Source organism: Mus musculus, chromosome 8 (assembly GCF_000001635.26).
Source record: "Mus musculus strain C57BL/6J chromosome 8, GRCm38.p6 C57BL/6J".
Classification (NCBI taxonomy): Eukaryota; Metazoa; Chordata; class Mammalia; order Rodentia; family Muridae; genus Mus; species Mus musculus.
Window position 1 is genome coordinate 62,010,899 of NC_000074.6, and position 27,077 is coordinate 62,037,975.

General features: G+C 38.0%; 1 protein-coding gene across 3 annotated transcripts in view; it reads left to right on the forward strand.

Moving 5' to 3' along the window:
- Positions 1 to 26,806, forward strand: part of Ddx60 (DExD/H box helicase 60) — a 109,632-nt gene extending 82,826 nt beyond the window's left edge. For 2 of the 3 annotated variants that reach the window (XM_030243448.1, XM_006509393.2), the window contains exons 29-37: positions 1,373 to 1,573; positions 6,243 to 6,347; positions 6,844 to 6,985; positions 10,390 to 10,511; positions 12,252 to 12,399; positions 13,951 to 14,093; positions 22,477 to 22,628; positions 24,144 to 24,206; positions 26,137 to 26,806. In XM_030243448.1, the coding sequence (XP_030099308.1) occupies positions 1,373 to 1,573; positions 6,243 to 6,347; positions 6,844 to 6,985; positions 10,390 to 10,511; positions 12,252 to 12,399; positions 13,951 to 14,093; positions 22,477 to 22,628; positions 24,144 to 24,206; positions 26,137 to 26,236 (1,176 nt within the window). In that variant the 3' untranslated portion in view covers positions 26,237 to 26,806. The remainder of the gene's footprint in view (positions 1 to 1,372; positions 1,574 to 6,242; positions 6,348 to 6,843; positions 6,986 to 10,389; positions 10,512 to 12,251; positions 12,400 to 13,950; positions 14,094 to 22,476; positions 22,629 to 24,143; positions 24,207 to 26,136) is intronic. The other variant, NM_001293783.1, reaches the window with a different exon arrangement.
- The last annotated feature ends 271 nt before the right edge of the window (positions 26,807 to 27,077 follow it).

Sequence of the window (27,077 nt, forward strand, 5' to 3'; positions counted from 1 at the left end):
AAACGCATGAAATTCAAGAAGAACGAAGACCAAAGTGTGGACACTTTACCCTTTCTTAGAAATGGGAACAAAACACCCATAGAAGGAGTTACGGAGACAAAATTTGGAGCTGTGATGAAAGGATGGACCATCTAGTGATTGCCATATGCAGGGATCCATCCCATAATCAGCTTCCAAATGCTGACACCATTGCATGCACTAGCAAGATTTTGCTGAAAGGACCCAGATATAGCTCTCTCTTGTGAGACTATGCCGGGGCCTAGCAAACACAGAAGTGGATGATCACAGTCAGCTATTGGATGGGTCACACAGCCCCTAATGGGGGAGCTAGAGAAATTACCCAAGGAGCTAAAGGGAACTGCAACCCTATAGGTGGAACAACAATATGAACTAACCAGTACCGGGGAGCTCTTGTCTTTAGCTGCATATGTATCAAAAGATGGCCTAGTCGGTCATCACTGCAAAGAGAGGCCCATTGGACTTGCAAACTTTATATGCCCCAGTACAGGGGAGCGCCAGGGCCAAAAAGGGGCAGTGGGTGGGTAGGGGTTGGGGGGGGGTGGGTATGGGGGACCTTTGGGATAGCATTGAAAATGTAAACGAGGAAAATACCTAATTAAAAAAAAAAGAATAAAGAGAGCTTTGCCATTCCCGTGGGGCTGAGGCATCGAGTCCTTGACATATCTGTTCCCACATCAATGGTATACATTTATATAGGATTTTGTTCATTCCCCCAGGGCCTCCTCAGCTCCCCACACATTCACTACAAAGTCTTGACCTTGAATATTAAGCATTTTGCTTGCTTTGGACTCTCCTTGTTCTATTTTGTTCTGCAAATAGCAAAGTTTGTCTGCATATGGTTTACCTTCCTGCATATAGTGTTCTGTCAATATTTCTGCAGGCAGCCTCAAATTTAGAATATATCCCCTAACTTTCAAATTATATATAACATGTATAATTATTATTATTATTATTATTAATACATTATCATATACTGTTATATCATATAATGTTATAGCATATATGATATATCATATATAGAATATTGTATCAAGTAATTGCCAGAAAGTGGCAATTATATATATTATACAGTATATAATATATCTATAGCATTAGATATATGATTTTATAAATATGTGTAATTCTATATAGCATTATACAAATATGTGGTTTGATTAATGATGCATGGGATGATAGATACATTATTTAAAATAGCTCTGCTTCAGATGTAGTCAGTTTCTCAGATTTGAAATAGGTTAGTCTTTAGTTAACCTCCATATGCAGCATACGTGCTCAAAAGCAATGTAAAAGGCTTAATCTCTTCAACCCCCCCTTAGGTGATTCTCACACCATGATTCTGCTATATTTCCAGATGTCTGGTCGGGCTGGAAGACGAGGGCAAGACCTGTTGGGTGATGTCTACTTCTTTGATATTCCACTGCCCAAAATAGGAAAACTCATAAAATCCAAAGTTCCTGAACTTAGAGGACAGTTTCCCCTCAGTATTTCACTCATCCTAAGACTCATGTTGCTGGCTTCCAAGGCGGATGACCTAGAGGATGGCAAGGCAAAGGTGCTGTGTCCCCTGCTTGGGCCTCGGTCTTCACTGCTGGCCTGGCTGAAATTAGCTCTGCTGTGCTTTTATTTGGCTTGCCATGACTTTGGGGTCCTCTAGAGAGGGGTGGAGGAAGCTGGGGAGCAGAGTGACAAATTTTGTTTGTTTCCATGATCAGACAAAGTTTATGACTGGGTGGGCACAAAGCTTTGCCCGTGATCAGTCTCTTCGGTATGATAGGCACCATTACGCTGTACCAAAGGACTCTAGCTGTAATTTGTTTCTATCATTCAGAAACAAGAATGATTTTTTAATAATTGTAAAGTAACAGTTTTTTTCATAAGACAAAATCCAAATTCATTAAGAGTGTTTAGAAAATATAGAAAACTGAAAAACAAAACAAAACAAAAAGGTCTCATGCCTGGTTCTACCTGATGGTCACATGATTATTATTTTGCTGTTCTTGTTTTTCAGACATTTTTCCAAGGTATAATTGCTCATTTTATAAGGCAATGGACATAAAAAAAAATAATCAGAACATTGTCTTGATGCTTTGGGGTCAGATTACAGAGAGTCTGAGACCGTGAATTGGAATCTTGCAATTAGATGATTTGATTTCCACTTTAGGAACTAGGACTTGTGTTCATTTTCTGTCGGTTGTAACGTAATACCACAGGTGGAGTGAATTATGAAGAGAGGTCTGTTTTGGTTCATGATTCTGGAGGTTTAATGCTGAAGGGTGGCATCTACTGAAGTTCATTTTGTTTGAAGTGCCCCAAGTCACAAAAAGTTACATGCTAAACAGGAAGCATGCAGGCCGGATTGTCCCCCTCCCCTGCCCCCATTCTGTTACTCTTGTAAAATCATGAGGATTCCAACAAAGAAACCCTCCTTTGATTTCTATTCACTCCCTTAAGTCCCAGACCTCAATATGCTAGCCAACATGGAGAGTAGATTTCAGGATGATCTAGGGACCACATTCAGATGACAGCAGGACTTGTTCTTCCTAATTCTATATATGAATTATAACCAGTTTAATCAGAGACTGCCTACTGGAGTGAAAATTCCTGGATATTTCTAATGGGTCTGCTGGTTTTGCAAAGCATTGTTTTGGGAAATTCTTCACTTTTGAGTTTTTAAAAAAATGTCTTCTCTCTTTCCCTCTCTTTCTCTCTCCCTCACTCAGCCCCAACGCACCCCCCCCATGTGTGTGTGTGTGTGTGTGTGTGTGTGTGTGTGTGTGTACATGCCATGGCACACACATGGCAGGCCAGAGAACAAGCAGAGGACAATTTGCAGGAAGGAACTTGTTTCTCTCCTTCTTCCTTCTGGGTCCTGGGTCCTGGATATCTAACTCTGGTTGTACATCTTGATGACAAGTGCCTTTACCCACTGAGCCACTATATTGGTTTGGTTTCTGGTTCTTAAGGACATCTTCTAATAAGACTTATTTAAGAGTAGCTTAATATTATAGAATATTTTATTTCACTCATTATTTACTTATAAAATAAAATATTTTACTTATTTTTATAGTATATTTATGATTGTGTTCATATAACTGTCACACAAGTGTCAGAGAGCACACATGGAGTTCAGAAGGCAACTTTTACAAGGATTCATGGGATTGAACTCTCATCTCCGGGCTTGTACACAAGCCCCCTCACCCGCTGAGCTATCTCTCTGATCCCTTACTATTTTTCAGATACTTAATTGGAAGGTTCATTTTCTGTGCTTTGGGCTATTTGAGAAACGTGATATGAAATCTCTGTTTACTTGTGCCCACTTTAGAGTTTGGGCATAAACTCTTCAGACTGCGCTTTTTAACTGTATTCTTTTTTCGTGGTGTGTCCTGACTGTGTGTCATATGCTTTGACCACACACTCTCTCCATTTCTCTGTTGTATTTCTCAATTTCCTAGCACTGGTCTCCTTCCTCATTGCAAACACTCTCTCTTTAACCTTCACATACATACATGTTTAAATCTAGAGACTCAATGAGAGAAAGCACGTATTGTGCTGCTCTGCCTAGCACTTAGCTCTTAGGACTGGGGTTGCCTAGAGCACATTTGTTCCATCTTCTAGCTAGGGCAATTAGGAAATCCCATTCCTCATACAGTTAATTTCACTGTTTTTTGTTTGTTTGTTTGTTTATTTTTGTTTTTTGCCCACACAGTAATATGAGCCTTTTGTTTTTGCTTATTTCAATTTTTCCCACAAGCTCTACCTTCTGAAAAGTAATTTAAACATGACTACTTAGCTGTTTTGTGATGATACGGTTCTGTCTTGTTATGCAAGTTGTTTTTACGGTGAGGAAGTTACATGCGTTCCCCACTACTGACCTATACACATGATGGGGCCCCAGTGGAGAATATATGCAACCTTTCGTAGCTATGTTCAAACAGTTGTTGAACTAAAAAGCTCTTAAATTTTATTTGTGTCAATTGCCTCATTTTATTCAGTTTCAGTAAGTACATACATACACACACACACATATATATATACATATGCATATACACACACATACACATATATGTATAAAGCCCCATTTCCTTTTCTCCTCCATTATGTTTTTTAATTATGAGAGAACATAACACTTGTCTTTTGGATTACTAATTTAGACCTTTATAATATCAACTCTGTTTATTTTATTGATATTGTTTGAGGCAGGGTCTCATGTAGTCCAGGCTGGCTTTGAACTCACTTCAGAGCTAAGGGTGACTTTAAACTCCTGATTCTCTTGCCTCTACCTCCTCAGTGTGCTGGGATTATAAGCATGCGCCACTGTGTCTGGATCAACTCTGTTCTTTAGGAACACCGTCATAGATTCTAATTATATTTTACTTCTGAGAGCATTCATAGAGCCCTCCCCAGGGAAAATTAGTATGCAGAACAGCAGTAGAAAAAAGAGGGCACTTTTTAATGCAGGCTTGCTGTGAGGGGGCAGCCTCATCACTGCAGACCTAGTGTAATAGAGCTAGGCAAGCTATGCATTGAAACTGCTTCTTTTTCTTCATTAGTTTATTTATTCACTTTACATCCCAATCCCATGCTTACAAATCCTTCCTCCCATTACCCCCTCGCCTTCTTCTCAAAGAAGGGGAAGCCCCCTTTGGGTGCCACCCTACCCTGGGTCATCCAGCCAGAGCAGGACTAAGCTCATCCTCTCACACTGAGGCCAAACCAGGCAGTCTACTTTTAAAACCATGTGCCACAAATAAATTGTTCCTCATTTAAGTTGCTCTCCTCAGGTATTTTGTGGTAGCAGTGAAAATACAAATACATCATGCTAGTACAATGTTAATGACAAGGTCTGTGGACACAGTGAACTACACAGTTAGTTCCTCTCCCCAAACACTCTCTTGGTTCTTTGTTGTTTTCCAGTTGCTGCCTCCTCTGATTTCAGCACACATGGAGAAGGGTGTGGTATCTTCCATAACCTACTGTCAAGGAGGTGGAGAGCTCACACCTTTTCACCCCCCCACCGCCTCTCCGTACTCTCTCCACCCCCAACACATGTATGGACAATATAACCAAAGAAGTAGTTCTTTCTTGTTTTGTATGTTTTTTTTAAAGGACAGCTGTGATTCTTCCTGTATTCTAGAAACTCTCCAACCTAGAGCAGACAGGTTTGCATTTGAGTGAGGCTAAGAATCTTTGCGTTTATTCTGATCTCACAAGTAGTTTAGAGAGAAGTTGAACGCCACACACACTCAGTGCTGCTTGACACTTGAAATGAAGCACTCTTGGCTTCAACCAGACTCCTTCTACTCCTTTTTGAGTAATATTGCTAATACAAAATAGTATATCTAGCTTCCTCCCACACCCACTCGCCATAACTTGCTCTCTACAAGCTCTGAAACTGGAATGTCTTTTATGCTCATATTGTTTGAAGACAGTTTTGTCTTAGTCACTTTTCTATCAATGTTATAGGACCATGATGAAGACAGCTCACAGAAGAAACAGTAGTTTGCTGGGGTCTTTAAAGTCAATGACCATCATGGCAGAAGCAGGGCAGCAGGAAGGCAGGCATGGTGCTGGAGTAGTGGCTGAGAGCTCACATCTTGAGACAGTATCATGGGGTAGAGACAGAGGGATAACTGTGATTGTCATGGGCTTTTACAAACTCAGAGCTTACATCTCCTCAGCCTTCCCAAGTAGTTCCATCCACTGGGGAGCGAGCATCCGAGCATATGAGCCTGTGAGTTCATTTTCATTCAAACTGCCACGGTGCTCTTTTGTGTGTGTTCAAGAAAATATGGGCTGGGTTAGAGGACTGCTGTAGAATAAAGGAAATTGTACTAAATCTAACTGAAATTTGTGTATTGCTGCTGTGTTTTATGGTATTATTCATATTCTATACAGTCGGGAACCAAAAGGAGCCTTTAAGGACATCCCTTTTTCCTTGTGTGCTGTAGACAGGGGAGACAACATTTGAAAGAGTAGAGTGATAAAAGGAAGCACTCACAATGTTTCATTGTTCTTTAGAGGTATAGATCTTATAATTCATATATATATATATATACATACATATATATACACATATATACACATATGTATATTTAAGATAATATAATGTTTGTGTTTTTGTATGTGTGACATGTAACTAAGCCTGTGTTATTTCTTTTAAAGACATTTCATTCACTCAGTGTTGCTAAATTAAAATGCTTTTTTTTTTTTTTTTTTTGTAGGCACTGTCAGTGCTGAAGCATTCATTGTTATCCTTCAAACAACCCCGAGCCATAGACATGTTAAAGCTTTACTTCTTATATTCTTTGCAGTTCCTGGTGAAAGAGGTACGAACCAACCCTGCCTTTCGTTCTCCCTCCTCGCCCTCTGTTTGTGTGTAATAGATTTGCTGCTATCAAGATTTGTTTTTAAAGTAGCAGAACTTTGATTTTTTTAACATCTATTTTTAAAAGTTTGTTTGTGTGTGTGTTTGTGTGTGTGTGCCTGTATATATAAGGAGAAGGTATGAGAAGCCTGAAACTGGAGTTACAACTAACTAAGAAGCTCTATGTGGATTCTGGAAAACTGAGTTCAGGGTCTCTGAAAGAGCACAATGTGCCCCTCATGCCGAGCCATCTCTCCAGTCCTAGTTTGTGGGGTTTTAACCACATTGCATTGTTGTAATCTTCAGAAGACATCACTTGTAATTCATATAATTATTAAAGTTGACCAATAGTTACAATCTTATTAACATGATGGACTATTTGAAACTGACAATGAATAATTGACTTGTTGTTAGTTCTGTGAGTTCAGCCAAGCTAACAAATTATGTTTGTTCTTTAGGGACATATAGATCAAGAAGGTAATCCTACAGGGTTTGCTGGCCTTGTCTCCCATTTACATTACCACGAACCTTCTAATCTCGTGTTTGTCAGTTTTCTTGTAAAAGGCCTTTTCCATAAACTTTGTCAGCCAACAAGGGAAGGTAAGTTTTAGGACTGTGTTGTCTGTCTGTGGGTAGGTGTAGCATTGAAGTAATATTGTCCTATTATTAGAATATAAATAATATATCCTAATTAGTATATGGGGATATATAAAATAATATATAATGTGATATTTATGCAATATATATGTAATAGGTATTTTACACACACACACACATACACACACACACACACACACACACACACATCTTCCCATGTTGGGAAAAGACCTGATAGATTTATAGAAAATAAGAATTTCAGGTAAATGTTTATTCAACTATTACTTAAGAGAATACTAGTTTAGAATAATGATTTTGTATGAAAGCTTTATTATTGTGTATTTAAAGTAAAAGTTCAATGATAAAAAATAGAACAACACTTTTATAGACAAATTATAGGCTTAAAAAATAAGGTAAAATGAAGTTAATTAAGTATTAGTAGGGGTTTTATTCTGTTCCAATCATTTTAATGTATTCACTACTGCAAATTGTAATGTGAAAAGTGTACTGCCATTAGGGTTCAGAACATATTGACTGATATACAATAATTATAAAACATTTACTTGTAATTAACTATAATATGTGATTACTTTTGAGTAATGACATAAGAAAGCATTGTTAAAAATATAAAACTCAAAATTCTACTCACAGATAATCACTATTAATATCTGTGATCATTATTTGCAATACCATTTTCTTTGAATATAATTGTATAGTATAGGTCAATAACTAATATTGAATTCTTTTGTGATCTAGGTCAACTTATACATATTAAATGTACCCATGTTGGACAAAAATCTTTAGAAATAATCCCATAAAGTTTTTTTTTTTAGAAAAACCTTTGAATCCTACTTTTCAAAATAAATTCTTTACACAACATCTCTGAAGTAAATATTGCCCTCTTGTAATATGTGTACTTAATGATGTGTGTGACAATAACTTCAGTGCCTCTTACTTTGCCTTCTGTCACTAGCAGATGGAAATACTTTGTATGATACCTGCATTCTTTATGCTTTAAAAGAATGTATCATGTTGTGGCTACTCTGAAAGTTCCGTTCTCCAAAAATGTGTAAAAGAAGTCATTTCAGGCAACAGGAAGTGTGGTTGTGTTTATTGTTGTTGACAGGGGGAACTAAAATGGATAACTTTATAAACGATGCATAGAGAAGTTAGATTGACTGGTTCTTGCTCAAACATAACTAGCCTGATGCTACTAGATTCCAAGTTACTGACCATGACAACTTTTTAGCACTCATAGTATTCTTGTGCTGTCAGACTGCGGTGCCGCATGTGAGCCGTGGCTCCGTTTGAGTGTAGGAAGGTTATCTGTGGGTTTAGTTTTGTATATTTTGTTGTTAGGCACTGAGATGTTGTTGAATAGATGAGAGAGGCTGTAGAGGTTTAAATGAGAGTAGGCCCCATATGCTCTATACTTGGTCCCAGGGTGTGGCACTATTTGAAAGAATCAGGAGGTGTAGCCTTGTTGTTGGAAGTATGTAACTGGGGAGAGGGCTTTGAGGTTTCAAAACCCCATGGCAAATCCAGAGTCTTTCTCCTTCCTGCTGCCTGTGGATCTGATGTAGAATTCTTCAGCTACATGTCCAGTGTCATGTGCTCTTGAGTGTCACCATGCTCCTCACCATAATGACAATGGACTAAACCTTCGAAACTGTAAACCAGCCCCAATTAAATGCTTTTTAAAATAAAAGTTGCCATGGACATGATGTCTCTTTGCAACAACAAAACAGTAGTCAAGACTTAAGTCAGTACAGAACTGTGGTATTGCTGTGACAAGCCTGATCTTTCTGCTTGTGGGTAGAATGTGGACTTTGGATTAGGAAAGTTTTTTAACATTTTAAGTGGGGCTTAATAGACCATAGTAGTAGAAACAGGAAAGACAGTGGTGCTGAGAATAATGTAGATTATAACAGCTCAGCTCAAGAGGTTTCAGAGAAGAATATTAGTGGCCTGGAGACCATTTGTGATATTTTGGCAAAGAATTTTCTGTTCTTATTCAAAAAATATGCCGGAGACTAAATTGAAGAGGTCTGGATTACTGACATTAGCAGAGATGTCAAGGCCACCGAGGAGTGACTGTGCCTGGTGGTTATTTGTAGTTACTCTTAGGCAGATCTATAATGAAACGAGCAACCTGCCCAAAGAGAAGGACAAAAGATTCAGTTTGAGGAGAAATGGAGCACAGGGAAGTGTAATGGAGCTAAGTCCATTTTTCAAGGAAATGAAGACTTTAAAGAAAAGCCAGATGCTAAATGTGATAATGGGAGCAGTGAGAAACACTCCACCCTGCTAAGCTCCCAACTTGTGAAAGGAGTTAAAAAAACATTTGAAGGGAACCAGCAGCAGCAGGAAGCTAATGCAAAGGTAATTCTAAGAAAGGACCAAGGTCCAGCCCTAGCAAGGAGTAGAACTCAGTCACATAGTTCTGGCTTTTAAGGAGCAAATACAAGAAAGGGGTTGTGGAATCTCCCTCTGGGACTAAGACAAGCTGCTGAGGCCTGGTGTATGTCAGGGTTGTTACCACATGGATGCTCAGAGAGGCCATTTCATGAAGCTGTGATGGTGAAGCATGGATTGTGTTGGAGCCCCCAAGAATACGGATAAGGCTCTTAAATTGTTACTAAAGAACATTATAGGAATTTCAGAATCCATAGGGGTATTCAGGGAAAGACACTGCTGAGATTTGCTGGTAGTAACGCTACAGATGGATCTAATGCAGCTCCTCATTAGTTTGGCAAGTTGCAGTAGCAGGATCGAGTGGTGATCTGAATAGGAATGGCTCCCACAGGCTCATATATTTGAATGCATGCTCATTCAGGAGTGGCACTACTTGAGAGGGACCAGGAGGTGTATCATTGTTGAAGGAAGTATGTCACTTGGGGTGGGCTTTGGGGCTTTGAGATCTCAAGGCAGGCCCAGTGGCTCTCTCTTCTTGTTGCCTGATCATTCAGATATAGAACTCTCAACTGCTTCTTCAGCACCATGTCTGCCTGAGTGTCGCCATGCTCCCTGCCATGTTGGTAATGGACAAAACCTCTAACCCTGTAAACAGCCACAATTAAGTGATTTCTTTTATAAGAGTTGCTGTGTTCATTGTGTCTCTTGGTCACAGCACACTGACCAACACAGAGGCGTTGTTATAAATTTGGTTATTTCCTGGGAGATGGGCCAAAGTGAGTGAAATGTAAATCTGAGCATGGAGTAATTTGAAGCTGGGAAGAGAAGGATGTTAATGAAGGTAATAAGTATGAATGTAAATGCTGACATGAGAAGCAACTGCAGGAAAGGTTAGTCTATAGTTGCTAGGAAATAAGCATTGCAATTTAAATGTGAAAGACCTGACCTAACACCTTTTTACATATATGGCATGGAACTTTTCTTTTGTACAGGCCCAAAACGTTTTTCTGAAGATGTAATGGAAAAGCTGGTTTTGGTATTGGCAAATCTTTTTGGAAGAAGATATATCCCAGCCAAGTTCTATGAGGTTAACTCCAAGTTTTATCAATCAAAGGTAAAAATCTTCTGATAAAATTGATAAGTAATAGTACACAGAGTCTGTCAGAAATGTGTCAAAAGCAATTGGATTTCACGAATATGGGATAATGGATATATTTTGTATATTAATCTGTTCTGTCCAGAAATACTGTAGCATTTATCTGTAACTCCAAGTCCCTCTGTGAGTCTATTCAAAGTTTACATGTCTTGAGGATAAATAGAGTGAAAGCACATTCAACTCTTTACTTGACTGCTTTAAAATGCAGCATTAATGAAAAGGTACACAGGGGCTGGAAGATGACTTGGTGAAGTGCTTGCCATGCAAGCCTGAGGAGTTGAGTTTAGATTCCCAGTAACCACATGAGAAGATATGAACAGTGGCAAGTATTGCATTCCCAGAGATAGGGAGGCAAGAATGCAGGGCTCCCTGGACCTCGCTAGGGTAGCGGCGCCTACTTGGAGAGTGCCTGGTGCAGTGGGAAGCCTTGCTCCAAAAAAATAGGGTGGAGAGCACCCACATACATATTCCTGTGTATATGCACAAAATGTAGGTAATTATACATGTAAACCCAAAAGCTACCCTCATTGCTGAATGTGTGTCTTGAGATATGATTGTATGTCGCAGTGCTGTCTCTGAGGAACTGTTGCAAAGTTATCTGGGAAATTGTCCTTTGACTCCTAGAGTTTAAATCTTAGAAACATTTGTTTTCAATTTTAATATTTTTTTCTTGCTTTTTAAAAGTTCTTAAAAGGTGCATTTGCCCATTTAATTAAAACAGTGGTGGTGCACGCCTTTAATCCCAGCACTTGGGAGGCAGAAGCAGGCAGATTTCTGAGTTCGAGGCCAGCCTGGTCTACAGAGTGAGTTCCAGGACAGCCAGGGATATACAGAGAAACCCTGTCTCAAAAAAAACCAAAACCAAACCAAACCAAACCAAAACCAAAAAACCAAAAAAAAAAAAAAAAAAAAAAAACAAAACTAAAACAAAAACAAACAAAATACTCATTTATTTAAATTAATTACAACATGCATTTATGTGCATGAGATCATATTCATAGCACCCTTACTACTCTTTGGTGCTTTGAGTGGGTTCTCTCCATAATATTCATGTAACTTCCTGATGGCGCCTTTATGGCATGGCTGATAGAGGCAGAATTCTTTTATTCCTAATTCTTCAGGTCCAGAAGTCTTCAACAAAGGTGCTTCGTGGGCATATGCTTTTACATTGTAGTTTACTATTAACCTCCTACCTGCCACCCTGCCCTCCAAAGAAAAGGAAAGAAAAGAAAATTAGATGCAGAGCACTTTCATGTGTCCAGGTAAAAGTCCTTAACAGTGTTAGTACAGTGGACACAGGTGAAGGTTTCCAAACCTCTCGACCAGGCACAGTTGATTCCCAGCCTGCAAATATGCGTTATCTTCCTTGTTCTACAAATGTATCCTTTGGTCCTTTGAAATTATTTATGAGACCAGTGGCATTTGAGGGCATGCTTCTATTTTTACAAACGTCGTATCATTTTGACTAAGTTGTGTCAGACTAAACGTTGTGAGGAGAGATTTTATTTTTACACGTGCATATATGTAAGAATAAGAATAGTTCCTTTTTTTAATACCTCAGTTCAACCAAGAAGTGAAGAAAATGCAGCTTTATTGAAAACAATAAATTATAGTATGTGGTCTTTTGCTTTCATTGCTTTAGTTAATCGATGTTTTAAGGAGGGTATTCAGTTCTCTCTGAAAACCTCTGACTTGTAGGTGTTCCTTGATGACCTTCCCGAGGACTTCAGTCACGCCCTGCTTGAGTACAATACGCAAGTGACAGAAGACTTCGCTTCCTTTCTGCTAATGGTATCCCGATTGGCTGATATGAAACAGGAGTATCAACTCTCCTTGTCAAAAATCGGTACGTGTATTTTAGTTCACTATGAAGCAATTGAATAATAGTCTTGCCCAAGGACATGCCAGGTGGATGCTAGGATAACAGGTCAGTAGTAGGGCTCCATCTCTCCCATATTTACCTCTGAAGGCTGACATTCTAGAACAGACAGCCTGCCTGAGAACAATTGGATTCTTTCTGCTAAAAAAGGAAGTTGGTGATTGACAGTTAAAATGACAGTGGAGAATGAAACTCAAACCAAATATTATCATTTATAAACCATTTTCAGGGCAGACTCCAGGTGAGTTCTTGAAAGTTGAAGAAGGCTGACTCCAAGACAAGAGAAACGAGGAAATCTAGGAGTATTTTCAGGCCAGGCTTGATGTTGATTGTCATAGACCTTGATCAGGGTCCCTGACTCTGATACTTCTGACTCTGGAATTGGAAGAAGTGATGTCCTAATCATGTCTTTGCTTTATCAATGGACCTTGGAGACAGAGAAGAGTATTATTTTGTACTAGTGTGCATCAAATGACTAGTTTCAAATCATTCGTGGACATGAATATCCTGAAGGAGGGCTTAGCATATGGTAAAATGGTTTGCTTTTGTTGTTCTTATTCATAACCAATAGATGGAAGCTTTCATTCATCTATTGGATCATAAACAGAAAAATGAGTGACTGAGATATAAAATTTTGAGTTGGGGAGAAATGTCTATGATTTGTTATACCCTGATATCTCCAGTTGGAGCAATTCATGGATGTGGAATATGTACTCTCTGAGACTCTATAAATGTAGGAACATGGCCAAGAGCATGTAGTAAAGGTGAGCACACACCTCTCGGGCCAGCTGAGATTGGAGCAGGGAGACAGTCTGCCTCAGTGACACACCAGAGCCCACATTGGCGTGTTCTAAAAATAGGAATGGGTAATGTACATGTCTCATAACCATTTCCAAACGTATTGATAGTGGACACTTAGAATAGCCTATTTATTCTATTTCCAAGTCACTCTAAACATGCCTAATCTTGCCTGATCTGGAAGCTAAGCACAGTTAGGTATGGTTAGTACCTGGGAAGAGTCTAAGGCCGAGTCTCAGTTCAGTGGGGAAAAGGTTATAAATGTACAAGTTACTTTAGACAACTTTCTAGTTTAATTAACTTTTGAGTGATCAAAAGTACAGTATGTATTTGTCACTAGTAACACTAGCACCAATAACCTCTGTTTAATGAATATATTCCATCCCACACTGTCTAGGCTCTATGTATCAATTCAATCTTCGCTCTGGTATGGTCCTTGCTAGGTTCAATGCCTTCCCTATTAGCATCGTTTAGCTCTCATACAAGGAAATGAGGTTTGGCACAATGGCTGCATTCAAAAATGAATCTTCCAGGCATGCGGGAGCCTGCCTAAATTTCTAGTATTCAGAGACAGGATAATCTCTGTAATCAACCTGGCTTACCTAGAGAGTTCTAGGCTTCCTAAGGATATATAGTGAGACTTTGTCTCAAACAAGCAAGCAAACAAATAAGAAATTAAAATAACAAGAAAAGTATTGTATCTCAACTCATTCTGCTCAGAGTTCACAGGTAAAGAATGTGAAGATTCGCCACTTGTGTCTCACTTGATGAACTGCAAGGAAGGAAGGGTGGCGGTTTCACCCTTTGTTTGTCTGTCTGGAAACTTTGATGTGGATTTGCTTAGTCCAGGAGTTCCAAATCATGTACGTAAAGAATGATGCTTATTAGTTAGTCTCTGTGGGGCTTTTGCTCTAGTTTGTGTGGTTATCTTATCAAACTGCTGTTGAAGCTTTGAAAATCTAGCATACAAATGATAAAAAATTTATTTTTCATTGAAAGGAAAAATAATTTTTAAAGGTTTTTCTTTCTTTCTTTTTCCTTTGGTTTGGATGTCTATAAGTGATTAATTGGACATATAAGAAATTGGTAGTTAAGTATATTTAAAAAACCTAATATTTTTTAAAAATTTTAAATTATTTATTTATTTATTTTTTGGACTGGATATTTTCTTTATTTACATTTTGAATGTTTGTCCCTTTTCAGGTATCCCCTTCAGAAAACCCCTATCCCACCCCCAACCCCCACCTCTATGAGGGTGCTCCCTCCTCTATCTACTCCCATCCTCCTGCTGTGGCATTCCCCTACACTGCGACATTGAACATCCTCAGGTCCAAGGACCTCTCCTCCCATTGATGTCCAACAAGGCCAACCTCTGCCACATATGGGGCCAGCACCATGGGTTGCTCTATATATATTCTTTGGTTGTAAAACTTAATTTTTAAGCATTATAGTTTTTTTTTCCCAAGATGGAAGTGATGGCTCATGCCTATAATTCCAGCATTGGAGAGGCTGAGACAGGAGGATGGCTAGAAATTTAAGTATTATATAATGAGGTTCAGCAATCCCTTTTCAAGACAAGGAGGAGGAAGAGGAGGAAAGCAAAATAATTTCCCTTTCCATTTATTATGCAATTAATTCAATTTATAAAATATAACAATCACTTTTATTTTCTTTTTACATGTAAAATTTTCATGGGGATTCAGAGGGTTATTGATGCAATGAGAATAGACCAAAAAGTTTGTTTCTTGTTGTTGCAAAATCGACACCAATTAGAAGGGACCAATTAGTCGATGTATCAATTAGCGTGTGCATCAACTCATTCTCACTCACTCTTGCTCCCCTTTCCTTCATTTTGAAGCAGCTGGCATTGGTATTTAGATTCATGTTACTTGATTATAATCTGGTTTTTGCTTGATCCAATTCACTTTATATAAATTTCATTTCCTTATATTACTTATTACAGTTTAGTTCTGATTAAATTACATTCTAGTTAAATCTTCATTCTAATGCTTCTAGATGGCTTATAGGCACATATTAGGTACCCATGAACTAAGGTCTCATAAACCTCTCCTTTATTACATTTCCTTGTATTCTACTAAAATTACCTAAATTTTCAAAGTCTTCCAAAAGTTTTCACTTTACACAACTTTTTATTTATGCTTGCGTTTTATTTTTACAGAAGTAAAGGGATGGTTTGTTGTAGTCTAATGAAAGTATCTTTTCCTGTGTTTAGTTTTATGTCTGTAAGATCCATTCATGTTTTGAAGTGAAGCTCTAGTTCATTTTTCAAGTGCCACATAATTCATAACATAAAACTAGGCATTTTTCTGCCTTCTGTCAATGTTTGGTCTGTTTTTAGTTCTTTGTTGCTACAAACACGGTTGGTAATAATGTCTATTACATATGTTCAAATTCCTCTAGGTTTTCTGGGTTATAAGAAAATAGGGATATTAAAATATTTGAGTCTATTACCCATGTCTCTAACCCACTCTAGACTGTAGTTGGGCCAGCTTACAGCATCATTAACCCTACATCTGAGCTCCTGTTGATGGGATAAGGCAGTTCGAAAAAATGAACAGACATAGAAAACTACTGATTTGCTTTCTTCATTATTCAGATTTTTCTTCTATCACCTCTCTACTCTTTTTATTCTGGTTGTTGATCCTGAAGATCATTAGATTTGTTCCCTCCCTCCCTCCCTCCCTCCCTCCCTCCCTCCCTCCCTCCCTCTCTCTCTTTCTCTCTTATTAGATATTTTCTTTATATACATTTTAAATGCTATCCCGAAAGTTCCCTATACCCTCTTTCCACCCTGCTCCCTTACCCACTCACTCCCACTTCTTGGCCCTGGCATACCCCTGTTTTGGGGCATATAAAGTTTGCAATACCAAGGGGCCTCTCTTCCCAGTGATGGCCGACTAGGCCATCTTCTGCTACATATGAAGCTAGAGATACAAGCTCTGGGGGTCCTGGTTAGTTCATATTGTTGTTCCACCTATAGGGTTGCAGACCCCTTCAGCTCCTTGGGTGCTTTCTCTAGCTTCTCCATTGGGGGCCCTGTGTTCCATCTTATAGATGACTGTGAGCATCCACTTCTGTATTTGCCAGGCACTGGCATAGCCTCATATGAGACAGCTATAACAGGGTCCCTTCAGCAAAATCTTTCTGGCATATGCAATAGTGTCTGGGTTTGGTGGCTGATTATGCGATGGATCCCCGGGTGGGGTAGTGGGTATTTTATTCCCTATTTTAAGGAGGAATAAAGTATTCACCCATTGGTCTTCCCTCTTCTTGATTTTCTTGTGTTTTGCAAATTGTATCTTGGGTGTTCTATGTTTCTGGGCTAGTATCCACTTATCAGTGATTGCATATCTAATGTCTTCTTTTGTGATTGGGTTACCTCACATCCATCCAGATACATCCATTTGTCCGGAATTTCATATATCCATTGTTTTTAATAGATGAGTAATACTCCATTGTGTAAAAGTACCACATTTTCTGTACCCATCCTTTTGTTAAGGGATGTCTGGGTTCTTATCAGCTTCTGGCTATTATAAATAAGGATGCTAAGAACATAGTGAAGCATGTGTTCTTATTACCAGTTGGCACTTCTGGGTATATGCCCACGAGAGGTGTTGCTGGATCTTCCAGTAGTATTATGTCCAATTTTCTGAGGAACCTCCAGACTGACTTCCAGAGTGGTTGTACAAGTTTGCAATCCCACCAGCAGTGGAGGAGTGTTCCTCTTTCTCCACATCCTTGCCAGCATCTGCTGTCACCTGAATTTTTGAACTTAGCCATTCTGACTGGTGTGAGGTAGAATCTCAAGGTTGTTTTGATTTACATTATCCTGATGATTAAAGATGTTGAACATTTTTTTAGGTGCTTCTCAGCCCTTTGGTATTCCTCAGGTGAGAATTCTTTGTTTAGCTCTGAACGCCATTTTTAAATGGGGTTATTTGAATTTCTGGAGTCCAGCTTCTTGAGCTCTTTGTATATATCGGATATTAGTCCCCTATTAGATTTAGGATTGGTAAAAATCCTTTCCCAATCTGTTGGTGGCCTTTTTGTCTTATTGACAGTGTCTTTTGCCTTATAGAAGCTTTGCAATTTTATGAAGTCCCATTTGTCAATTCTTGATCTTACAGCACAAGCCATTACTGTTCTGTTTAGGAATTTTTCCCCTGTGCCCATATCTTCAAGGCTTTCGCCTACTTTCTCCTCTATTAATTTCAATGTCTCTGGTCTTATGTGGAGATTTTTGATCCACTTAGACTTGAGCTTTGTACAAGGAGATAAGAATGGATCAATTCATATTCTTCTACATGATAACTGCCAGTTGTGCCAGCACCATTTGTTGAAAATGCTGTCTTTTTTCCACTGGATGGTTTTAGCTCCCTTGTCAAAGATTAAGTGACTATAGGTATGTGGATTCATTTCTGGGTCTTCAATTCTATTCCATTGATCTATCTGTCTGTCACTGTACCATTACCATGCAGTTTTGTTTTGTTTTTATCACAATTGCTCTGTAGTACAGCTTAATATCAGGCATGGTGATTCCACCAGAGGTTATTTTATTGTTGAGAATAGTTTTTGCTATCCTACGTGTTTTATTTTTCCAAATGAATTTGTAAATTGTCCTTTCTTTTTTTTTATAATTTATTTTATTTAATTAGGTATTTTCTTCATTTATATTTCAAATGCTATCCCAAAAGTCCCACTCCCCTACTCACCCACTCCCACTTCTTGGCCCTGGCATTTCCCTGAACTGAGGCATATAAAATTTGCAAGACCAAGGGGCCTCTCTTCACAATGATGGCCGACTAGGCCATCTTGTGATACATATGCAGGTAGAGACACGAGCTCTGGGGGTACTGGTTAGTTCATGTTTTTGCTCCACTTATAGAGTTGCAGACCCCTTTAGCTCCTTGGGTGCTTTCTCTAGCTCCTCCATTGGGGGCACTGTGTTCCATCCAATAGTTGACTGTGAGCATCCACTTCTGTGTTTGCCAGGCCCCAGCATAGCCTCACAAGAGACAGCTATCTCAGGGTCCTTTCAGCAAAATCTTGCTGGTGTATGCAATGGTGTCAGAGTTTGGAGGCTGATTATGGGATGGATTCCCGGGTATGGCAGTCTCTAGATGGTTCATCCTTTCGTCTTAACTCCAAACTTTGTCTCTGTAACTCCTTCCATGGGTGTTTTGTTCCCAATTCTAAGAAGGGGCAAAGTGTCCACACTTTGGTCTTTGTTCTTGAGTTTCACGTGTTTTGCAAATTGTATCTTGTATCTTGGGTATTCTAAGTTTCTGGTCTAATATCCACTTATCAGTGACTACATATAATGTGAGTTCTTTTGTGATTGGGTTACCTCACTCAGGATGATGCCCTCCAGGTCCATCCATTTGCCTAGGAATTTCATAAATTCATTCTTTTTAATAGCTGAGTAGTACACCATTGAGTAAATGTACCACATTTTCTTTATCCATTCCTCTGTTGAGGGAATCTGGGTTCTTACCAGCTTCTGGCTATTATAAATAAGGCTGCTATGAACATAGTGGAGCATGTGTCCTTCTTACCAGTTGGAACATCTTCTGGATATATGCCCAGGAGAGGTATTGTGGAATCCTCCAGTAGTACTATGTCCAATTTTCTGAGGAACCCCCAGACTGATTTCCAGAGTGGTTGTACAAGCCTGCAATCCCACCAACAATGGAGGAGTGTTCCTCTTTCTCCACAACCTTGCCAGCATCTGCTGTCACCTGAATTTTTGATCTTAGCCATTCTGACTGGTGTGAGGTGGAATTTCAAGGTTGTTTTGATTTGCATTTCCCTGATGATTAAAGATGTTGAACATTTTTTCAGGTGCTTCTCGGCCATTCGGTATTCCTCAGGTGAGAATTCTTTGTTTAGCGCCGAGCCCCATTTTTAAATGGGGTTATTTTATTTTCTGGAATCCAACCTCTTGAGTTCTTTATATATATTGGATATTAGTCCCCTATCTGATTTAGGATAGGTAAAGATCCTCTCCCAATCTGTTGGTGGCCTTTTTGTCTTATTGACAGTGTCTTTTTCCTTATAGAAGCTTTGCAATTTTATGAGGTCCCATTTGTCTATTCTCGATCTTACAGCACAAGCCATTGCTGTTCTATTCAGGAATTTTTCCCCTCTGCCCATATCTTCGAGGCTTTTCCCTACTTTCTCCTCTATAAGTTTCAGTGTCTCTGTTTTTATGTGGAGTTCCTTGATCCACTTAGATTTGACCTTAGTACACAGAGATAGAGATGGATCAGTTCCCATTCTTCTACATGATAATCGCTAGTTGTGCCAGCACCATTTGTTGAAAATACTCTCTTTTTTTCTACTGGATGATTTTAACTCCCTTGTCAAAGATCAAGTGACCATAGGTGTGTGGGTTCATTTCTGGGTCTTCAATTGTATTCCATTGGTCTACTTGTCTGTCGATATACCAGTACCATGCAGTTTTTTACCACAATTACTCTGTAATACAGCTTTAGGTCAGGCATGGTGATTCCACCAGAGGTTCTTTGAGTATTGAGGAGAGTTTTTGCTATCCTAGGTTTTTTGTTATTCCAGATGAATTTGCAAATTGCTCTTTCTATATCAGTGAAGAATTGAGTTGGAATTTTGATGGGGACTGCATTGAGTCTGTAGATTACTTTCGGCAAGGTAGCCATTTTGACTATATTAATCCTGCCAATCCATGAGCATGAGAGATCTTTCCATCTTCTGTGATTTACTTCAATTTCTTTCTTCAGAGATTTGAAGTTCTTATCACACAGATCTTTCACTTCCCTAGTTAGAGTCACACCAAGATATTTTATATTATTTGTGACTATTGTGAAGGGTGTTGTTTCCCTAATTTCCTTCTCAGTCCATTTATCCTTTGTGTAGAGAAAGGCCATTGATTTATTTGAGTTAATTTTATATCCATCTACTACACTGAAGCTGTTTATCAGGTTTAGGAGTTCTCTGGTGGAATTTTTGGGGTCACTTACATATACTGTTATATCATCTGCAAATAGTGATATTTTGACTTCTTCCTTTCCAGTTTGTATCCCCTTGATCTCTTTTTGTTGTCTAATTGCTCTGGAAAGAACTTCAAGTAATATATTGAATTGGTAGGGAGAAAGTGAGCAGCCTTGTCTAGTCCCGGATTTTAGTGGGATTGCTTCCATTTTCTCTCCATTTAGTTTGATGTTGGCTACTGGTTTACTGTAGATTGCTTTTATTATGTTTAGGGCTTTGAATTCCTGATCTTTCCAAGACTTTTTATCATGAATGGGTGTTTTATTTTGTCAAATGCTTTCTCAGCATCTAATGAAATGATCATGTGGTTTTTGTCTTTGAGTTTGTTTATATAATGGATTACGTTGATGGATTTCCATATATTAAACCATCCCTGCATCCCTGGTATGAAGCCTACTTGGTCATGATGTATGATCATTTTGATATGTTCTTGGATTTAATTTGCGAGGATTTTATTCATTATTTTTTCATTGATATTCATAAGGGAAATTAGTCTGAAGTTCTCTTTCTTTGTTGGATCTTTGTATGGTTTAGGTATCAGAGTAATTGTGGCTTCATAGAATGCATTGGGTAGAGTACCTTCTCTTTCTATTTTGTGGAATAGTTTGAGAAGAGTTGGAATTAAGTCTTCTTTGAAGGTCTGATAGAACTCCTTTTGTAGTAGTATCTGATGAAGTTTTGGATATTCTCAGGTTCTGTTGTTATGTCTCCTTTTTCATTTTTTATTTTGTTGATTAGGATACTGTCCCTGTGCCCTCTAGTTAGTCTGGCTAAGGGTTTATCTATCTTGTTGATTTTCTCAAAGAACCAGCTCCTTGTTTGGTTGATTCTTTGAATAGTTCTTTTTATTTCCACTTGGTTGATATCAGCCCTGAGTTTGATTATTTCCTGCTGTCTATTCCTCTTGGGTGAATTTGCTTCCTTTAGTTCTAGAGCTTCTAGGTGTGCTGTCAGCCTGCTAGTGTATGCTCTCTCTAGTTTCTTTTTTGAGGCACGCAGAGCCATGAGTTTTCCTCTTAGGACTGCCTTTATTGTGTCCCATAAGTTTGGGTATGTTGTGGCTTCATTTTCATTAAACTCTAAAAAGTCTTTAATTTCTTTCTTTATTTCATCCTTGATCAAGGAATCATTGAGTAGAGTGTTGTTCAGTTTCCACATGAATGTTGGCTTTCTATTATTTATGTTGTTATTGAAGACCAGCTTTAGTCCGTTCTGATCAGATAGGATGCATGGGATAATTTCAATATTTTTGTATCTCTTGATGCCTGTTTTGTAACCAATTATATGGTCAATTTTGGATAGGTACTATGTGGCTCTGAGAAGAATATCCTTTTGTTTTAGGATAAAATGTTCTGTAGATATCAATTAAATCCATTTGTTTCATAATTTCTGTCAGTGTCCATGTGTCTCTGTTTAGTTTCTGTTTCCAGGATCTGTCTACTGGTGAGAGTAGGGTGTTGAATTCTCCCAATATTATTGTAAGCTCACCCTTTCTAACTTTTTCTGAAGTCGGGCTGGCTGGTTCAACTCAGCTCTTCCAGGCCAAAGTCCTCTCCAAGCTGACTGATTCAATCTGGCTTCTTTGGACTTCTGACTGAATTGCTCTGCTTGGCCTTATAAATAACAACTTTTCAATATGTTCTAATCTTTTGGCTAGTTCTCATTTTCATTCTCATTCTGTCTTCACCTGCAACCTTTCTCTGTAAAACTGTCCTGATAAAACTGCCTTTTCTCCCTCTCCCTCCCTCTTTCCTTCCCTGTTTCTCCCCCTCCCCTTTCCCCTGTCCCTGTCCCTCTCCCCCTTCTCTCTCAGCTGCTCTCTCAGATTGCCTCTGTTTTCATGAGAGTTGGGCATATCCTATTTCTGACTCATTCTGCCAGATATTTCTCTGATTTGTCACCTTGTCTGCCCCTCAATTAGATGTTACTTTCAAACATGGCTGCTTCCTTCTACAAACTAATCTTACCTCTATTATTAAGGATTAAAGGTGTGTGCTGAGCATATTTATATTCTAGCCAGATAATACTGTAATTCACTGTCTGTATTCTGACTGGACCACACAGACCTAGAAAGTCTTTGGGTATCATCCCTTGCCTGATCAGCCATATTGTTGGATTAAAATTTCTCTACAGATAACTACAAGTTCTAAGTTGTAAGCCTCTGTCCATGTGAATAACTAAAAACTTGTATTTCTTTAGGTCATTCTACACACACTTGGTATCAATCACACACAAGCCCCGGTGCTGTGGCCATACGCATTGGATAGTCAAGGAAGAAAAATTCCACTTAATGCCTATGCACTTGATTTCTATAAGCATGGATCCCTTATTGGATTAGTCCAGGACAATAGGTATGTTTTATCTTGAAAATTCCAAGAAATGACTATTCCTGACAAACATATTAGATTTTCACTTCCAGAACAAATGGCACAGATGATGGCATATTTTATACATTTATTTCTAGTTTAGCAGCAAAAGTTTAGCACATGGGCCAACTCACTTGATCTAAATATATGCCTTAAATGTGTCTTTGTGTATATCAAATATATCTTTACATTACAGTTCTATTTATGCACCATTTAGTATTTTAGATATAATGGCAGATAGCAATCTGGCATTTTTTTAATGCCTGAGAGAATATAAAGTGTCTAGTTTACATATCTGGGTCTGACACTTTAGCTTGTCAGGGAAGCCATTTTTATAGGTATAAATAGAAGCAGGCATTATTTAGGTCATTTTTCATACAGTTAGCATCCATCACTCTCAAACTCCAGTATTGTGGCCACAAAACTTGGATAGTTGAGGAAGAAAACTGTCAGTCAACACATAGGCTTTGACGTCTGTAAGACCAGGTCAATAGATATGTTTTCTCTTGATAATTTCAAGAAGTAGTTAGTCATGCCAAGCAAATTAGATATTCACTCCTAGGGAAATATCCAGGAAACTATCCCTGAGCAGGGAGATACTTGTCTCAGTGCTAAACACCTCATCTAGTGGCAGATATATTAAGGAATTAAACATGCAGTAGACATAAAAATTTGAACATTCTTTACTAAGTTAAGGTATAAAAAGTTTTAATAGTCCTCAGAAACCTAGAAAATTTTTACTTATTAAGGCTGATTTATTTTTGTGAATAAAGTTGCATTTACATTAGTTGATAATATTTTTTGGTTTTAAAACTTGTTCATTGATAATTTCATAATTGTATGTAAAATATTATGACCATATCTCCCCGTTTATTCTTGTATACCTTCTCAGTTGTATCCCCTAACCCCAGCAAGTCAGCTGTCCATGTTTGTGTTGTCTTTAAATTTTGGTTTATTTTCACTTTGAGTCACACTGAGTTTTACTAGGGCTATCTGCATGAGTGTGTCGCCATCCCCTGGAAGTCAGGAGACTCATCAGAGAAAACAATACTGAAGAAAAATGACTCTCCTTTCTTTAGCCCATAGGGCCCCTGCCTTTCCTGGGAACTCTTGTCCTAGGAGCTTGTCTCTCATCCTTGGCTGATATTAATGGTCCTGCTCTTGTGCAGACCCTATTCAGACAGCCTTTGCTGCTGTGGACGCATGAATCACATCAGGCCCAGAAGATAGCATTTCTCAGCACTTGCTTCACTTAGCTCTTAATTCTCTCTGTCTCATTTTTTTGTGATTCTTTCTGAGTCTTGGTGAAGTGACATAGATGTTCCAAATAGGTGTTAGTGCTCAACAGTCACTTATTCTCAGTAGTCTGATTAATCATTGTATAACAGCAGCAGCAGCAGCAGCAGCATCTTTGACCATGTCTGAGCCAGCTCTAATTTATGGATATAAACATCAATAGTAAATAATCGTATCGTTAATTTCTGTTTTCCTGTCCCTTAGGATACATCCAGGGGAAGCTTATAGCCTGTTGAAAGATTTTAATCTTATCATTAAGTCTATCAGGTACGTTACATGTTTAAATGTTACTTTTGTATTTCCCCAAATTTAATTGTCATTTTGAAATGTTGAGATTATTACCACCCCCCCCCATGATCCAAGTTAAAAGTGTCACTGCATCTGTTACATACCATGCATTTCAACTTCCCAGAGGGTCTGTAGAGTCCCCCATCCCTACAACCTTTTGGTTATGGTCTGTTTTATAATTAATTAAAAAAATGTTTTTTTGAGATTAAGTTCCATCAAGATAGAGCCTCAGACTAGGGCAGTGCACATAGCTCAAAACCATTCCTGAGCATCCCTGATCCTAGATATTCTCAATGATCCCCATTGCAATATCGTAGCAAATACACGTTTCAGAAATCTCTGAGGTGCCAGCAGCTCTCCAATTTATAACATTTGCTTGCTCTTGAGTCTCCTGCTACAGTCTATATTTTTCTTCAGGGTTTGTCTGACTGTAAATTCATAGTCACTTTTTATTCTGATCTGGAACAAAGCCCAGTTACTCACAAAGCAATATCAAACTCTTTGTGATCACCCCCATCCTTGGCTCCATTGGCCATATATTGTCACCTAGTTAAATAGCCCCTTAACCCCTCATATTCATATGTATTCCAACACTTTGACAGTGACTTTTATTTTGTCACATGTGTATTCAAGTGACCATAAATCTCATCATTATAGGGTCCTTAAAAACAGTTCTCTATTTTATTTCCTTGATCAGAGCCGAATCAGACCTTTATGGGTGTTTTTTATACAGAGAGCTTTATAATTTATTTTATTATTTTTATTATTTATTATTTTAATCTGATTTATTTATTTTTATATAGTTTTATTATTTATTTGTTATTTTATACACAGAGTTAATTTGAGGTATATGGGAGCAGAAGGGAAACGCTTTGTTTATCTGCAGTAGTGGTTCTCAACCTTCCTAATGCTGGGACCCATTAATAGAGTGGTGTGTTTCTTTTCCCTTTCTTCATGCCTGTTCACAAGTTTCTTAATGCTGGTGTAACAAATTGTCATTCAATGGTATGAACCTCTATAAATGTATCATCTTACCATTCTGGAGACCAATCATCAAAGTGTGCGTTCACCAGACAAAATTAGATGTCTGGATGTTCTAAGGGAAAACCTTGGCTCTTTCCCAACAGTTAGAGGTTGTCTGCATCTTTGGGTCAGAGTTTCCTTCTGACTTGGAGGCCAGGGATGTTCAATAGAGAAACCTGACATTATGAATCAAATATCCACATTTCACCATTTTGACTCCCATCTTCTCCTTCCTCGCACTCATGAGCACCTTTGAGAATTCCATTAGTCATACCTAAAGAATCCAGAGTAATCATTTATCTCCACTGATCATTAGCTGTCCTCTGTGGGCTCATCTGTGATGGTAATTGCCCTTTGTCATGGAGCCTAACATGAGTCCTGGTTTCTGGGGATTTAGGTGAGGTCATCTGAATTAGATGAGGTGTATTACTCTGCTGACAACACCCCAGCTTTGTTTTTGTTTTTTTGTTTTGTTTTTTTTATCCCCTACCTAGATAAAGAAAGGAAGCTTTCTTTCTCCATCATAGTCTTCAGAAAATGCTGGACACAGTAGTTGAAAAACCACAAAATGTGTCCATGAGATATGTAGAGAAAAGAAATTTGTGTTGTATTGCCTAAGGGATCAAGGATCAAAGTAATAAAATTTGGTGTCCTTTCAATCACCCTTTGCTGAATGTGACACATTGTCTTCTTTTCTTATTTATTTTTTGTACAAGTATTATTTTATTAATAAATTTGTTTCTTATCAACATTCCTTATAAATTCCTAATATTACTTCATAACTTTAGAGGACAGCCCTTTTTTATATTATTCAATGTTACTTAATTGAATATATCTATGCATATATATATACATATATTATATATTTGTATTTTTCTATTTATAGTGTCTCCTTGCGTGAACTGTGTGAAAATGAAGAAGACAATGTTGTTTTAGCATTTGAACAATTGTCTACGTCTTTTCAAGAGAAGTTTGAATTAGTGTGAAAAGAAAAACTATGTAAACTGCTTAAACTATCACCATAGAATCATTGTGAATTATATATCTTTACTCTTATGTCTTACTCAAACAATCATACATGATGAGATGGAATGAATAAGCAAATAGAGTTGCCATCAAACTTCTTGTGGTTGCCTCTAATGTACTTGGTGGTTTCTCAAAAAGTTGACAAAAATGCTTATATTTCTAAATTATTGAGGATTGAAGGAAAAAAAATACAAGAATATTACATATATACATTTAAAGACAGTTTTTACACTCCATGAGACCCAATCAAATATTGCATTTTACATATTTTCACTGTTAGTATGTCTAAAACTACTTTTGAAGATAGAAAAAAATGATTTTAGTATCCTGAAAGTGTAATATAATCTATACAATCAACATAAAGGGATTTCACTGCTTAGATAGCTAGTTAATGAAATAATACCTCTTGATATAATATGAAATGTAAAATATGTATATTTTCATTGAATTTTTGTGATGCTTTTAAAGAAAACATGTAGCTAATATTTTTCTTCATTTTAATTGTATATAAATGACTGTTGAAATAATGATGTCACTGGTTTCATTTGTTTGAAATAATACTCCTCTATTAATCCACTGTACACTGCCACTCATTCAATACAATTATTTAGAAGGGATCTCTAATTGAGTTCTTAACCTCAATTCTCAGTGCTAGAATTTTAAGCTCTCAACTTGAACTCACAGTGGTTAACTTTCAAAACAAAAGATGTGGTTTTTCAGGTATCCTGCTGAATGATGGTTTTTGTTTTGTTTTGTTTTATTTTGTTTTGTTTTGTTTTGTAGCACTATACATAGACTATA